This window comes from Panthera uncia, chromosome B1, assembly GCF_023721935.1.
Source record: "Panthera uncia isolate 11264 chromosome B1, Puncia_PCG_1.0, whole genome shotgun sequence".
Lineage (NCBI taxonomy): Eukaryota > Metazoa > Chordata > Mammalia > Carnivora > Felidae > Panthera > Panthera uncia.
This window is the reverse complement of record NC_064811.1, coordinates 92,941,876-92,959,585: the sequence shown is the minus strand read 5'-3', so window position 1 is coordinate 92,959,585 and position 17,710 is coordinate 92,941,876. Positions and strand designations below refer to the sequence as shown.

General features: G+C 37.7%; 1 protein-coding gene across 1 annotated transcript in view; it reads right to left on the bottom strand.

Annotated features, from left to right (window-relative positions):
- ANK2 (ankyrin 2) overlaps positions 1 to 17,710 on the bottom strand; it is a 254,755-nt gene that overhangs the window by 171,572 nt on the left and 65,473 nt on the right. Inside the window, exons 3-4 of the mRNA XM_049631065.1 lie at positions 12,276 to 12,374; positions 10,790 to 10,888 (exon numbers count right to left, since the gene is read on the bottom strand). Coding sequence (XP_049487022.1) covers positions 10,790 to 10,888; positions 12,276 to 12,374 — 198 coding nt within the window. The remainder of the gene's footprint in view (positions 1 to 10,789; positions 10,889 to 12,275; positions 12,375 to 17,710) is intronic.

The window sequence follows — 17,710 nt, the reverse complement described above, 5'->3', positions numbered from 1 at the left end:
AATAAAATAAAATAAAATAAAATAAAATAAAATAAAATAAAATAAAACAAATAAAATAAAATAAAATAAAATAAAATAAAATAAAATAAAATAAAAATAAAATACGAAAAGTACTTCCCAATGCTTTGAAAAGACCAGAATATATAAAGGCAGTCATGCAAACACACTCTAATGAAGCTTTAACCTGTGCTTCACAAATCCAATTTTAAATAGAATATGAAGTCCTGGGGCACCTGGGTGGCTCAGTCAGTTAACCGTCCGACTTCGGTTCAGATCATGATCTCATGGTTCATGGGTTTGAGCCCCACATCAGGCTCTGTGCTGACAGCTCAGAGCCTGGAGCCTGCTTCTGATTCTGTGCCTCCCTCTCTCTCTGCCCCTCCCCTGCTCACGCTGTCTCTCTCTGTCTCTCAAAAATAAATAAATGTAAAAAAAATTTTTTTTAAAGAATATGAAATCCTAATCTACCATTTTTAGATGTGGAACTTACTACTTTGTTTTAGTATTAACTTTTAAGAGAATAATTCATTTTAACTTTTAGGCTGAAGAAAATCTTATCCAAAGACTATACAAGACAACTCTGTGATGTATGGGATAGAAAAATGCAGGCGGCAGAATTTTAATGAATTAGTTAATGTAAAAATATCTTCATTGATTTGCAGATTCTTTTGAGTTATCTAAATAATCATATTCTATAATACAACATTTTTTGTCTTTTCCTTTTCCATTCATATTCTTATTTTATTACATTGGCTAGGGCTTGAACACAATGTTGAACAGTATCACTAAGAAGAATCCTTTTCTTGCTACTGGCTTTCATGAGAATACCTTTAATAACTTATAATTCTAAATGGTTTTGCAGTGGTTTAGGTATATTTCCTCTGCAAGCAGCCTGATATTCCTCGCTGAGTAATTTTTTTAAGTTATTAAAAATAAAATTTAATCTATTAATTTGCATACATATTAAATATATGATTGAAAATAATATTAAAATATTAGGTACAAAAATATCTATAGTGGAGAGCTAAAATGACCCATGAAGTTACTACCATTAGTTCTGAAAAGTGGTAACTGCCCAAATAAAAGGTGTAGAATGGAATTTTATTTTTAAAGAATATAAACCCAGACCAATCAAGGTCATTGGATGTTTTTTTAAAAAACAATTTAAAATTGTTTTTCCACATCTTCAACTTCTATGCTAGCTTCAATGATACCTTGCTCTAACTAAGGTATACTCATACTATATTTCAGACACTTCAAAAATCTTTTTTACTATTTTACCGTAAATAAATGTAAACAACTCTTTTTTGGTTTATGTTATTCCATTTAGAATTTTCCACACTGGAATTACTCTCTGAAAGTGATTTTCAAGAATAATACTCGGTTAAAAACATATTTTGGTAGTTGTATTTCAGTTTCCATCACCCAGAATATCTAAGATGAGAACACTCATATTTGATCCGTTAATCTAAAGCTGCACGTGTCTCTAGGTGGTCAGTCTATAACCTAAATGTCCTGGCTACTGAATTACTTAAACTATTACATGACTACTATATCTGTGTTTAGGATAATGCAATTTCATGCATCCGAATTGACAGTGTTCCAAAGAGCATGTGGGGAAAAAAAAAAAAAAAACAGTCACGAGAGCTGCAGCTTTCGTTTTTAGTAGCAGCTTAGTTAAAGAAAAAATTTTTTAACATTTTATTTATTTTTAAGAGACAGCTAGCAGGGCAGCAGCAGAAAGACAGGAAGGCACAGAATCAGAAGCAGGCTCCAGGCTTTGAGCTGTCAGCAGAGTCCAATGAGGGGCTCAAATCCATGGACAGTGAGATCATGACCTGAGCTGAAGTCAGACACAGATGACTGAGCCATCCAGGCACCCCTTTAGTAGCAACTTGTTAACATGTCAAGGAACTGACTTTGCTGCTGTCTCCACTGTGCTGAGAACAAGCAGTGGGGGCATGCAGAGAGGCCACTCTGACACAAATGAGCTATCACTGAATCTGTTATTAACAATGACGGCTAGGGGCGCCTGGGTAGCTCAGTTGGTAGAGCATCTGACTTGGTTTTGGCTGCGGTCATGATCTCACGGTTTATGGGTTCGGGCCCCCTGGGGGGCTCTGTGTGGCAGTGTAGAGCCTGCTTGCGATTCTCTCTCTCTCCATCTCTGCCCCTCCCCACCTCTCAAAATAAATAAACTTAAAAAAAATATATATGCGTATATATATGTGTGTATATATATATATATATGTGTATATATATGTGTGTATATATATGTGTGTGTGTATATATATATATATATATATATATATATATATATCAATGACAGCTAACAGTCACTGAGTTCTTATGCCAGGCATTGTTCTAAGTGCCGTACATGGATTAACTAATTCAATTCTCATATCCTCTATGAGGGAGGTACTATTATTATGATGCCCCTTTTATAGTTCTCCAAACTGCCTCAAGGTGATCTTTAAAAATCCAAATCTTATCTTTTTCTACCTCCCACCTCTACCTCATACTGGGCTTAGGATAAGCATCTTAAAACAAAATCATTAACATGGCTCACAGAGTCCTGCAGGCTGTGATCTTCTCTCTCAGCTTCTTATGTACCACATTTCCCCTTCATGTTTCAGCTCCTGGATTTCTTTTAGGCTCTCGCATGTCCTATTTCATTTTCCTACAGCACACTGCATCTCCTCTCACCCCTGATTATCACATCAATTCCTTTTTTTAAGAGAAAAGTTACTGGACAGTACTATGCTAAGTGAGATAAACCAGAGAGAGAAAGATAAATACTGCACGGTATCACTTACATGTGGAATCTTTTTTTTTTTTTTTTAATTGAACTCATAGGAACAGAAAGTACAAAAATGGTCTTCAGGGGCTGAGGGGTGAGGGAAGCAGGGAGAGGGTGGTAAAAGTATACAAACCTTCAGTTATAAGATGAGTAAATTCTGAGGATCTAATATATAACATGATGACTATGTAGTTAATAACACTAGACTGTACAATTGAAATTTGCTAAAAGAGGAGAACTTAAACGTTCTCATTTTAAAAAGTAAGAAAGAGAGAGGGAGAAAGGAAAATAAACAAATATGTTAGGTCATGAACATGTGAATTAACCTGGAACCCTTTCACAAGGTATACTAATATCAAATCATCACATTGTACACTTTAACTACTTTACGATCTTATTTGTCAGTTATACTTCACTGAAGCTGGAAAAAATAGATATAAAAAATAAAATTATCTATGAGTTAAAAAAAAGAAAGCAGTTCAGTCACTACTTCCTCTGGTCTCCCCCACTCCAACCCCATCTTTGTATCTCTAGCCAACATGAGGGGGCACAAATTGAAGATCCAAACACGTGCTGAGGGAGGGAGGGAAAGATGGAGGGAGGGAATGACTACTTCCAATAATTTTCTATTGGCAAGTTTTACTTCATTTACTTAGTGTCATGTTTTCACATTTTTGTTTTGTTTTGTGCTCTTTGTCTGGAAGGATCACTACTTTGAGGTCTTCCTAGCATCTTAGTTGCTGTGGAACGTGCACATTGTGCTATAAGATCTGAGGTAAGAAGCAAACCGCTCTGGTACTATTTTAACTATTTGCTGCCAGAGGTGCTTATCCTCCATTTTAACTCAGAAGGACAGAGAAGGATCCTCTGTATGAAATTTGAACTCTATTTCTACTCAGAGAAATGTAGAGCCATCTTAGCCATTTTGTTCTTCTCCCTACAAGTCTCACCTTTCTACAATTTAGTTCCTTTAAAATACAGTAATAGTGGACACAGACAGTCTTCTGAAGTGATAAATATATGGCCATCTACTATAGATTTACATTTAATGACATTTATGTCTTACTTCATTCAAATTTCAGGACAAAATGGCAACCAGTATTCAGCCTTGCCACATCACCTGTCCCCAGATTAATGAAGATAAAGACAAATATAAATGTCGCAATTTTATTTCAAAAATAGCAAACTGCTTTATTTTATTGCAAATGAAAATATTATGTCTTTTCAGATGTGAGTGTGTATGAACAGACCAGTACTTTCAGTGTTGAAATTCTACTATAATATGAGAGAATTCCATTTAAATTTTTTTTTTTTTCAACGTTTTTTATTTATTTTTGGGACAGAGAGAGACAGAGCATGAACGGGGGAGGGGCAGAGAGAGAGGGAGACACAGAATCGGAAACAGGCTCCAGGCGCTGAGCCATCAGCCCAGAGCCTGACGCGGGGCTCGAACTCACGGACCGCGAGATCGTGACCTGGCTGAAGTCGGACGCTTAACCGACTGCGCCACCCAGGCGCCCCAAGAGAATTCCATTTTATACAAAGTTTTAAAGATGGCAATTCTCATCATTTCTTTTGGAGAAATGATCCATATCAGAGAATGGAGAATTGGAAAAGCATACTTCCTTTGTTTAGCTCCAAATGCTGAGGAACGTAGATGCACTTCCACGTGTGTAATCATTCAATAAACTGATTTTCAGAGTCAAAAAGACAACGTAAGTGTCCCAAGTTCTTTCTCATCCCCAGTCAAATGCAAGTACATGTTCACCTTAACTTCAAATAAAGTGTTACAATAATTTTCTTAATTAAAACAACTAAGAACCTTATTAAGAAAGAGCTATATGGGGCGCCTGGGTGGCTCAGTCAGTTAAGCGTCCGACTTCAACTCAGGTCACCATTTTGCGGTCTGTGAGTTCGAGCCCCGCGTCGGCTCTGGGCTGATGGCTCAGAGCCTGGAGCCTGCTTCCGATTCTGTGTCTCCCTCTCTCTCTGCCCCTCCCCCGTTCATGCTCTGTCTCTCTCTGTCTCAAAAATAAATAAATGTTAAAAAAAAAATTAAAAAAAAAAAAAAGAAAGAGCTATATGTATATATTTGGAGAAAAATGCTGAAAACATAACAATTTTTTTGGATCTGTGAGTCCGGATCCTATTTTATATACTGTGTGTGTGTGTGTGTGTGTGTGTGTGTGTGTGTGTATGTATGCGTGTGTGTTTGTGCGTGTGACAGAACGGAATGTTCCATTATGAGTTTTTGTTTTAAGAGCCAGGGATGGCTCCATGGCCATATGGAAGCAATTCAGTGTAATGGGCATGCCGGCCAACTGTGTAGGCTTTCTTCCTCTTCACAGCCCAATTCAAATTATTTGTGACAATGAGTGAGGGCCAATGAAGTAAAAATTATTGGAAGCTACACCCAACAAAACATTTATCATTGCATAGAGTAGGCATATGCACCCCTAAAATTCTGGGGGTATAACTAATGGGCATGTAATCTTGCAACTGGCATTAATGGCCACGGTCTGAGAATCTAAAAGCTAATAAAATAAAGTCTAATCATGTTTGTGTTACAAATAGGAAAGTCCTCCTTTGGAATGAAATTTCCAGAATTGAAAGAACAAAGAGTAGTGACCATAAAACAAGCAAAAGGATTCAAGAAAAACAGAAGTAAATTTTCCGCAAAATATGTTATGAAGAATACCAAATCAGAATTTCTTATTTGGACTCACTCACCACTAAAATAGGATGAAAAGAGAAAAAAAAAAACTGTTTCTGGAATCCTCATAATACTAAAACACAAGAAATTCAAGAAAAAGTAGAACAATGCAAAAATTAATAAGAAAAATGAATCAGAAAGACATCACCAACTATACTTCAGAAGGTATATTTAAGTCTTCCGTGTGTTAAGAATTGTGTTTCATAAAAGAACACTCTAAGAGAATGAATGTCTGAGTGCAAATGTCCCAAATGTAGATAGGTGTCCCAGTGTACATGAATCCCTTTTCTTGGAAATGCCTCGCTTTTATGGAATGTTTTTAGTTATTCCCAGCATCTTCACAACTAGACCCTGAGAGAATGGATGGCATTTGAGCCAGGGACCTGGCTCTTGTGGGAGGTAACTGAACTGACCTAGAAGAGGCAGATTGTAGAGAAAGCTTAAGGGAAACAGTGAACTATGTAGAGGACTATTGGAAGGGAGGTGTCCATGAAAATGGCCCTGGGCTTGTGACTCAATCACTAATATGTTATGAGACCTTAGATTTCCTTGCTTGTGCCTCAAATTTCCTGAGCGTAATCACTGCTAGTTCACATCATTGTAAAGATAAAATGAGATTAAATAATACATAAAACTATACATTAAAATTAAGAGGCTGAGTGTAAGATACTACTATGGGGTTGTAATTTTGTGGCATCTGGACTCTCCTCCAACCCACACTTAGCTCCCTGGACACACACTTCCACCTACTCCTTAAACAGACTTGTGGGAATTTCTGGCTCATCCTTTCTTCCAATGAAGTCACATTTTCTTTTCTCTCTGTAACTATCAGGGAATTTAAACATCCCAGTCTCCATTGTATAAGGTAAAAGTCAGCTACAGTTGACCACAAGTTTTACTGTGCCCATGTTCCACAATTTCACCTAGCTTCTACTGTATAGAGATATTACCTATACCAGAATCCACTGTGCTCTTGTGTTTTTTTTTTTTTTCATTGTAGCCAAATAGGCATCACGCAAACCGGCTTGCTTCGTAAAAACAAAAAACAAATAGATATTTTTAAAGTAACTTTATTTTATTATGAGGGTCATTTGGATTTTAATAACTTTACATGAGAAAATAAAATTAAGATTGCAAGGAAAAACACTCTTGTGTGAGGAACAAAAAGTCACATGTTATTGTGGAGAAAATTAAAGAAGGGAAATTTTGCAGGCCAGATTTTCTTGGCAGCAACAGCAAAATCTCATCATGTTTTGAACATTTTTGCAGAGCTCTAGCATTTATAGTTCACAAAAAATACTACAGGAGAAGTTTTCACCTTAAACCTTTGCATGGATGCTGCTGCAGGAAAATCGGCTGACTTGGACCTTCATAGGGTCTGGGACAGAAGAAAAAAGAATTTTAGGAATTGTTTCCTGGGTCTGTAGTGAAGGTCTAACTGTTATGAGAGTTCTAAGAAGCAGTTTTGCCTGGGGATGAAGATTATGAGTAAGTAAATGAATCATCTTTATCTCAGTTTGTCATCGATGATGACAGAGTAAATGAAGATCAAAAGAGATAATATACACAATGCGTCAGAGATAGCTCCTGGCAGTCAATATTATTTTTTGTACTATTATTAACATCTATTGTTAAGGATGATTGGAATATGTAACGGAGCTAATTCTTATACAGGAAGAATATATGTGCATATGTTTAGCCTCCAATCATATATGTGCAAGGTATTACACCAAATCCTAAAAATACAGAGGAACGTGAGAAAAAAATGATCTGCTCCCAAGAAATGTACCACCTTGCAGAAACTGTAGATATACATAACAAAAAATAAACCTGAGATAGGCAAATATTAATGGGCAAAAGTGTTATAAGAATTTAAAGGAGCTCATCACTCTGAGAGTATTTTTTTTATTTTTTTCAAAATTTCATGTATAACATATAATTGGAACAATGGTTTAAAAGTCATATCTTTGAATCTAATAGCTGTACAGGTTATAAAATTGATCAATAAATGCCAGTACAAATATCCAGAAAGCATTCCAGCATTACTTTGTAGGACTGTGTAGAAGATGTCCATGTGCCGAGTAAAGACTGTCAGAAAGTGCCCAAGTTTTCAGAAAGCAAGCAACCATCCTCAAGGCAAATAGCATTCCTCCAATCACTCTAACCTGACTTCTAGCCCCATTATTCCACCAACACAACTTGCACTGAGACCTTGATGAGATCTCCGTGCCACTGAAACCAGGAGAGCAAAGAACCAAGCCAGAGAGCCACAAGGTCTGAGCAATATTTAAAATCATATCGAGATTTTAGATGGACAACTGTCTCAGTAGAGACCACACTGCTACCACTGCTGAGCACAGAAACTTAAACATCAGTGGATTGTTATTATACTGATCACATAGTTCCATTTAAAATTCTTAAATTGCTTCTGCTGGTGTTCTGGAATTCTTCATGAATTAAGGACACTACCAAAATTGGCACTGTGTCGTGTCAGGGTAAGCTTCACATGGATCTTACAGTTTATGTAGAGAGTGCAGTAAAATCCACAGGTGTATACCTCTCCATGACCTATGAGCTCCGTAAATGTTTACTGAACATTTATTCCTTGGGGCTTTTCTTAATTCGACAATAACCTTAGTGGTCCATTTCCAAAAAATTCAGAAGTTTGTCAAAAGCAAAGTACTATGCAGCTATCAATGTTCCTATACTAACAGACTATTCTGCATTTGTCTTGCATTATGTTCATAGAAAGATATGGGAGAAGGTATAATTTGAGTACAGAATTCAGAATTTATGTTGCACATTTGGTATTCCTATGCCCCTTTTCTGGTTCTCAAAAGGAAGAGACTAACTACCATGAGCATGGTCCTACCCACCCATCTAGGTCCCTTGTTGTCATGGAAAAAATCTGTATCTTAATCAAGACAAGACTAATGAGAATCACGTATGAAGGACTCATATCCTCTCCCAATGGCCCTTAAAACCATGCCTTTAGGATTTGTTCACACATAGGAACAAAAAAAATCAAATAGTTTTATATAAATTCCTGTATTTTAATCTTAATCATTAAATTACAAAATATTTTAAGTAATAGTAATTTTTGTCTTTGGTAATGATGGCCACCTAAATTCAACATAGTAAATAATCTCATAGGGCTTATCAAATCACTTAGGCATCTAGAAAAGCATCCTAAATTTTAATTATTAATTTTTTTCACTCCAAAACTTTCTTATAATATAAAATCAGTTTGAAGCTAGTTGTCAGGATTCCCTACAATATGAATCCTAAATTGAGCTAATTAAATACAATACAAATAAAGATTACTTTAATGATAATATAAATCTTTCTATAAAATCTGTTATAATCTGGCATGATTATGACTATAAAGAATGGGCTCATTGACTCTTGAAAGCAAATTACCGATTAAGTGGTTCTGGCTTATTCTTGAAAACCTCCAAAGCATATAAATTTCCAGTAATCACAGTGTAATAACTGATACAACTTTTGACAAGCACTTATCTTGCAGTATTTGCTACCTGTCAACTTTTATGAAATCACAACGTTCAACGAGTCATTTTGAGCAAAGTAACCAAGCTCTTTTTATAGATACTAACAGCACTAACAGTTGGCATGTGAACTTCCCATTAAAAACTTCCCATGGACAATTGAACTTGACCAGGTTTTCATTTCCATGCTTCTTAAGTATACAAACTACTGACTTAATGCACATAATTAAACCTGTACTTAGTGAATCTCTATAACAGTGTTCTTAAGCCCAGTTTTCTCTTATATTCTCCAAAGCAGTGGGTCTCACAGTGTTCCTGAACTGGAAAACCTCAGCATTATGTGAGACATGTAAATTCTCAGATCCCACTCCAGAAATGAATCCGAAACTCTGGGGTTGGGCCCAGAAGCACATGCTTCAACAAGCCCTGTGGGTGATTATGATGCCAGCTAAGGTCTGAAAGCTTTGCTCTGGAGCAAAAAGATGTTCTCTTGCTATAAAGAAAAGATTTTAATCCCTTAGTTTAGAGCAGTAGATTTTGTCAAGTCCTGTGTCTCTAAGCCCAAGATGCCATTATACTTTATATGCTATATGGGAATTCTTTACAGATGGTATCAATTTAAAAAAAAATTTTCACGTCATGAAGATGTTATAATATGGAATATTCTCAATAAATGTTAAAATAGAGATGTGTATTGGACTTTCAAAAGACAAATTGTGCTTTAAAAGAAAAATGCGGTTATTTAAAACAGTATGATATTAGAGAGGTGAAAATAAATAACGTCTTGTCTGTCATAATTTCAACAGAGTCTTCCCTCTAATCAAAGTCCAAGAAAAAAGGGTTGATTCTAACTTTTGCCCTGTAGTGCTATTTATACCACTGGAGACATGTCAACATAATGAATGAATGAACAAAATAGGTAGAGATATTCCTACACAAGGCCCCTCAGAAGCAAGCCAGTGAGATTATCCCAAAGAATAGATAGACAGGAACTGGTTTATTTTGCTAATAGTCCCCGTGTCATGGCCTGTGGTATGCTAGAGAGGCTAAAAACTTTAAAAGAGAGAGAGAAGAAATGGATTTAAAAGGATACACCCCTCAATTTCTTCATAGATTCATAATAGATACCAAAAGGAAAGCTTTGGGAAAAGCAACATTTCTTCACGCAGAAAATGGGCATCAAGTTTATGATGTATTTTGATTATTCTTTTAATTCAAAAAAATACTTCATTTTAAGAACACGCATTTTCTATCCTACATAATTGTTATTACATGCATTGTAAGGCTGTGGGTCACGAATTTTCTTATTTCCTTCAGGAGTTTTGTAAAGTCCACATTTGGGGTGTGAGGTAATTAGTGTGATTCCCACTTCATAGCAGATCTCCTACTGGAATGCTAATCTTTTGAGAATTTTTAAAATTTAAGGAGAGAAACTACTTTTATAGCACAACATAGAACTTGCATGAATAATTCATATTTCACAGATGTCACTGTCATTCTGGGAAAAAACACTTTATATGCTTTTTTAATGCACTTAAAGGGAATGACAGACTGTGTAGTTGTCAAATTTTCAGTTATATTAAGAGGGGGATCATAATACATCAAAAAAATATCATAGCAGGAGTTCATAAAATAATGTGGCTGAAATAAATAACGGAAATATTTATAGCAAATTTAACTATCCAACAGCTGGCTCAACCCATTAAATCAATTTCACAAAGCTGTTCTAATTTAAATTCATTCACACCAGAGAAAATCTGAATGCAGTACCTGAGACTGTGCATTAATATTGGCTCCTTCCTTAACAAGAACTTTGACAACTTCTGCTTGTCCAGCCAAAGATGCAATGTGAAGAGCAGTGTTCCCCTTCTGTTTTGGAGAAACAAAATAGAAAATATTAGAGGTTTCCAAATTTTGTAGACATCGAATGTACAGGCATTTTCAATTTTGCTGATTGATAACTTCAAGTGGTTAAAGTTTGTCATTCTAATCCAGACAGTAGCCCACCTTGGAAGGGGATAAATTGTCTGCCATCAAAACACTGAGCCTCCTGTATAGTGCTTTCCTTTTCCATCCTTCACAATTCTCGTGAGGTGTCGGGCCAGTCTATATTTTGACAATCATGTGTGCATGAGGTGTTAGAAATCCAGGTTAACTGGCCATATTCCTAATTTATTCCACCACTCTTTTTGTCCAACCCTGATCAGACTAAAGCCCCAGCTGGTCACCTGAGGGCCTACAGCCTAGCCTCTCTGCATCTCTCACAACCATATTATCACACTCCAGCTCTGGGCAACAGGCTTGATTCTAACTACTGTTTTTCTCCAAATTAAAATTTCACCTTCTAAAGACAAAGATTTGTCACCAGTGATGATATTTAAAAAATATATATCCGTTGTTTCTGGGGTGCCTGGATGGCTAGGTCAGGTGAGCATCTGACTCTTGATTTCAGCTCAGGTCATGATCCCAAGGTCATGGGATTCATCCCCCACATCAGGCTCCGAGCTGAACGTGGAGTCTGATTAAGATTCTTCCTCTCCCTCTTTTCTTCTCCCCCACTCTCTCTCTCTCCCTCAGATAAAATAAAATACTTAAATCTGTTGTTTCTGAAATGACTCCCCAACGACAAAGTTCAAATATATTTTAGTAAAAGGACTATCAATAAAAAAAAAATAGTTTCTAGTATACCAAACATCTTGTACAGTTCTTTAAAAATGAGTCCAATAGCTTTACAAACACACATTATAGTGATAAAATCTAATTTTCCCCAATAATTCAATCCATGATCCAAAATCTCTTTTCCATTACACTATAAGAGATTCCGAATATTCTCTTACCAAGTTAAATGAATACATTAAAAAGATATAACAACTTCATTAAAGCATGAAAATTACCTGTCCATTTCCACTGAGAAGTTTACTACATCAATATACTTTTGAAAAAATGAATTAACCTTAGGAAAATAGGTGCTGTCATCCACACATGATTATATTAATCTAGTGTCTACATGAATCAAAGAAAAAAAGACAGAACATTTGAAACAAAGTATGCAGAATTCTCCAGTCTCATGTTTGATAAGTCTCTAAAAGAATCAACTCAAACTCTGCAAAGTTTAGTGGAAAGAGTTTCAATTTCAGTTCTTCATGGTCAAGAACCTTGGTGTTCCAGCAAACGTCTGCAATGTATAACCAGACAAAATAACTTTAAATCATTTCCTCTTGTCCAAGGAAATAAATTCTACTAGCATGAACATTACCTTAGTGGCAGAATCCACAGAGGACCCTCTTCCCAGCAGCTCCTGAACCAGGCCCACATGGCCCTCCTTGGCAGCCAAATGGAGAGCGTTGAGTCCATTCTGAAAAGAGAAGCAAACAGTCCTCAGAAATTGAGTAATAGTTGTGGGTAGTATCTGATTTTTATGCAAGTATTTAACCCAGAGACTAGGAAGACTCTGGTTTCTTCATTGTACTTTTTCTTTTTGCATTAGTTTGAAGCTACTAAGTTCAGAGAGACTAATTTCCAGTGTTTTTGATTTAGAGAGGGAAAGTAGTAAATATTCATTAGAGCCGTGGATTTGCCAACTTTATCTCAACAATTTTTTGACTAAGAAATATCTAAATACTTTTCTAATGAGAGAAAAAAAAAGAACAACTGTATCATCTATTGCACCAGTCACAAATAAAATTCTTTCCAGTTTCTAGAACATTGAGAGAGTTTAAATAAATCTTACTTTTTAACAAATGGGAAGGAAATCTTTTTTTTAATAAAAAGTGATTCAAAAGCCATAGGACAATTTCTAAGCTAACAAAACTTTGCAATAACATTGTACTTAAAAGACACTTAGCACTATGTCACTAATTTGTCTATAAGTTTTTTTCCCCAAGAATTTAAAATTTATTTTATAACTTCTGATAGAGATGAGGGAGCATAAGACAAGTTGAGGGCAAAGTACAGGCTAATAGCACTCCCTCCTGCCCTCTCACCCCCAGGTGGGATATGTATGATATTCCCCAGACACTCCAGGCTGCCTAAGAACAAAAGAAGGAAAAGAAAGCAAATGGTTGACTGATACAGATCACAGTCATGCAGAACAGGAGTCTTCTTCAGTTTACAGATAACTTAGTAAACTTCAAGAAAAAGATAATCTTATCCATAACCTAATCTCCAGAAACCTATAGACTCCGTTTCCTGGAGCCCTAATATCACCCTCATCAAGATGTAAGAGGGTTTAAGTGCTTGTCATGGTGATGTGGGAAACAAAGGCAAATTAAAACTTAAATTTCCTTAGTACCTACGGCCCACTGACATGTCCTTGAGACAGGCAGAGTGACCTTCCTCCAGGAGCTTGGCTGCCTTGATAGTGACACTTGCTAGGGGCAAAAGGGAAACTTAGCTTAACATTATCCTGACCCCCCCCCCCCAGGATCCTGTGAGTCTCCTTAAACACATAAAAATTCCTTTGCAAACCTCCTTTAGCTTTAACCCCCAAGTATATGTTGGCAATTATACTCCAAGCATATGGCCCCTGATATACATCTGAGGGGTCTCATGACTGAGGTTTTAGTAAACAGTAATAAATGATATTTTCCTAACAACAGCTAGCCCCTCAAGGTCTTGGAAACCTTGCTTCCAAAATTCCTTAGAGATTTGCACTGTCCCTAACCCCCTCCTAACCTGAAGGTATATAATCAGTCACTCTTCACAACCGCAGTGCAGCTCTTTCTGCCCACAGGTCCAGTCCCCGTGGTTTAATAAAATCACCTTTTTGCACCAAAGATGTCTTCAAGAATTCTTTCTTGGCCATAAGCTCCAAACTCCACTGTCACCCCCAAACCCCATCATTAGTGCTATAATATCTGACTCACATCTAAATTCCTAAAAAATTACCCATCATAACATTGAAAAAACTCATCGATAATTTTACCAAATATGGTATCTACATACATGATACTGACCTCCCCCAGAAATGACTTACAGTCAATCAGGAATTTTCTGATCAGTGCCCATGAGGTAATCTGTCACATGGGCCCTCTCCATTCCCCAAAGGAAGATGAGGTAATCTGCATGATAAAAACCCCTGTTCTCCCCCTAAGGGAAAGTGACCTTGCCTGGAACTTTTTTTTTTTTTTTTGGCTAATAACTTTCTTGCCCAACCCTCCTTCCTATAAAACCTTTCATTTTATACCACTCCTTGGAGCTCCCCTCTACTTGTTAGATAGGATGCTGCCTGATCCAGTCATTGTTTAATGAAGTTAATTGTATTTTCAAATTTACTCTGTTGAATTTTGTTTTTTTTAACACATATAAGGAGAACCAAATACATCTACAAAATGCTCTATGGCAAATTTCCCATTACTGGTCAATGCTTATATTAATGATTCTCTTATGGGAAGCCTTCAAGCTTTTATACCTGTTTCAAAAATAAGATAATATTTATTTTTCTTCTTTGCAAAACATGGTCCCGGTTTTTCAACAACATTTAACTCTGAGCAGCTGATATAGTTGCACCATCAATACACGCATGTCATAGTTTCTATATATTTACTGGCATAAAATAATAAGAATTAAAGTACTTTCAAAATACGTTATTCCTAGAAAATTTAACGAATTCATCAACAATATAACAAAAGCTTGATAAAGACACTTTTATGACTCCCGTGTCCTACCAGCATGCAGATAATGATAACTATATTAACTAATACAAATGATTCAACCAAAATTATTTTCCACTCCCTTTACCAGACCAAAGTTGTTTTCTGAGTTATTCAACACCCAGTCCCTTTGGTAACGGGAAGTGGAAGTACTTAATTTTAATAGATGTAAAAACCACTTCACAAATAGTAAACTCATTCTGACATAATGAAGGACAAGCAGTATGATCTTCGGATAGGAATTTTTAAGGAGATAATTAACCTGATATTTTAGAGCCCGTAACTTTTCTGATAATTTTTTATTCTATATATATATATTTCAGCATGACATTTGATTAGTTGGCCTAAGTTGTTTACTGGAAGAAATCTTTTACTCTGTATGATAAGCCATTACATAAATGTTTTTTAAGTTGGATCTGTTACTTCAGTAAGTAAGAATCAAATCTGCTGATCACTGGGAGTTGTTAGATGGCCTAGCCAACTAATATTTAAATATGAAGATTTAAATATTAAATATTTACATATTAAGATGCTTATTATAAGAAGTTGCCTTTCCTTTTTCTCAGTTTTTGTCTCTGCCTCCATCTGAAGTTTCCACCTGAGAGGTTTGAAAGGACCTCTGAGACATCTAATCCAGTGATTTGCCTAACACTCTGTCTGCCCCAGGTCTGATAAATAGTACCTACTTGATAAATATTGTTGGATGAATGAATGAATCTAAAGAGAGCATAGAGGGAATATTTTGGTAAAGTCTACATTTATAAACAATCAAACCTATGTAATATATTTGAATGGAAAAGACTGAGTAGTGCCTAAAGTTTATAAGCTTTCCATATATCAGGATTTTTATCCAAGTGGGACTAGAGATTATTGGTTTGGAGATATATTTTCCAAGTGCTTAAGGCCTACCCATAGAACAACTGGACTTATTCTGCACTGGAATTGTTATCATCACCAGCTAGACCCTAAGACCTGACCTTCACTGCCCACTTGCTTGTACTCACCAATCTTTTTACCACATTCTTCTTTAAGTTCTTCTTTCCAGTTTATCTCTTAACTCAGGCAACTAGAAACTGAAACCACTCCTTGAGCCATGGGACTACCCTGATGAGACCTCTAGCCACCAGACCACCCAGACCAGTTTGAGTGTAACTCCCCACTTGTGCCTGCATAGGCAGGCCTCAGAGTGACTTCTAGAATGATAAACTGACTTTACCTCATTATAATGTGGTAGAGCCCCTCCATAAGGAATGTGGTTAGAACCTCAAGACGAGAGAAGACAACCTGCCTATGTGCTCAAGGGCGACATTCCTCATGACTCCGGAACATAGACCGCCCATGCAGACTGCATGTTACCATATATGGGAGACAAAGGAGCAAAATTTGTACAAAAGTCACCCACCCCCACCACTGCTCTTGGGGTTCAGCCTTTTGGATCCTAGCCTGCTGATCCAGTGCTGGCACAAATAAAGCTGCTTCCTGGAAAGAAAAGCCTTGGTGTCCCCACTCCGTGTGTGACTCACTGCTACATTACGTGGGGGCTTGCCCAGGAGGCAGACACAGCGTTTCACTTCCCTTGTCACCGGGGCTTGGGGCACCAGGAGAGGTGACCTTGCCTGGCACCAGTGGACCCCTTGATCCATAGGAGACTAGCCCCTCCTGTCATGCCGGGGTAAGGGCCCCGGATGCACAAAGGAACCCAGTGAGGCCCAGGAACCAGCTCAGGGAGCACAGCCCATCAGACTGGTAAGAACCTGGATTCATTTTGGTATACCTGCCCCTAAGAGATAAAAGGAGAGCCTGATCACTTCCCAGAGCTGCCTGAATATTTCCATAAGGAACAAAACCAACTCTAAGGTGCTGGGCACTGGGCAGCGGATTGGAGTCACTATGTGACTGTGTATGAATGAGAAACAGCAGAAAGTTTCCAACCTGACCAATGGGCCAAAGCGAGTATTGAGTCCCCATCCACAGTTCCTTGGTGACCTCATATAGCTTAGGGTGGTGTCAGACTTCCTGGGGAGTCTGATCTGGGTCAGAGCTTGATACTGAACCCATCAAGGCTAAGAGGTGCCTGAAATATCTCTGAGAGGAGAGCAGCCAAAAGTGGACAAAGTTGGTGTGGGTCCTCTCCAAATTAGTCCCTCCCTTCCCCGTAGCCCTCTCTTGTGCATGAAAGTTGCCAGTTAGGGGGAGGAAATGGGTAGAAAGAAGAGAAAACTGACTCCCCTAGAATGTATGTTGAGGAATTTCAAAAAGGATATTCAGGGCATTATGGTGTGAAATTAACTCCCAGAAAGCTCTGGACATTCTGTGAAATTGATTGGCCATCATTTGGGGTGGGGTGGCCCTCTAAGGGCTCACTTGAGAAGGAACTAATTATCCGAGTGTTCAGAGTCATTGTGAGGGATCCAGGCCACCCGGACCAATTTCCTTACATTGACTGTTGGCAAGACCTAGTCCTATACCAGCCGCCTTGACTAAAAGTGTGTATTGAAGAGAGCTGTAAAGCTATGATGGCTTGTGGCTTCCTCCAAATGCCAACCCAAAACTGAAAAGCCCATACTGTTGGGAGAGCCCGAAGGGACCCTACTGCCATGTGCCCCACTGCCATCTGTGCCTCCAGCCATCCCAGCTGCAGAAACCCCACCAGAGCCTGCCCCTAGTCCTGAGGCCTCACTCCCCACCTCTAGCACCACCGGCCTCTCCAGATGTGGCCAGCTCTCCCGGATCATCAGTCCTAACCCCATACACCCTTCCTGGAAGGCGATAAGAATATCAGGCCAAGGGAGGCAGTCCCTCCCTGAAACAACACCGGGGAGCCCTACAGATGCCACTGAGGGAAAACTAGGGGATCCATCTATTATGATCAGGAAGGCCAGATCTGAGGAGGCCAGCATGTTTTTGTGCACCAACTCTTTACCACTACGGACCTCCTAAATTGGAAACACCATACTCCCTCCTATACAGAGAAGCCCCAGACTATGATTGAACTAATGCAGTCCATAATTGAAACCCAAAAACCTGCCTGGATGGATTG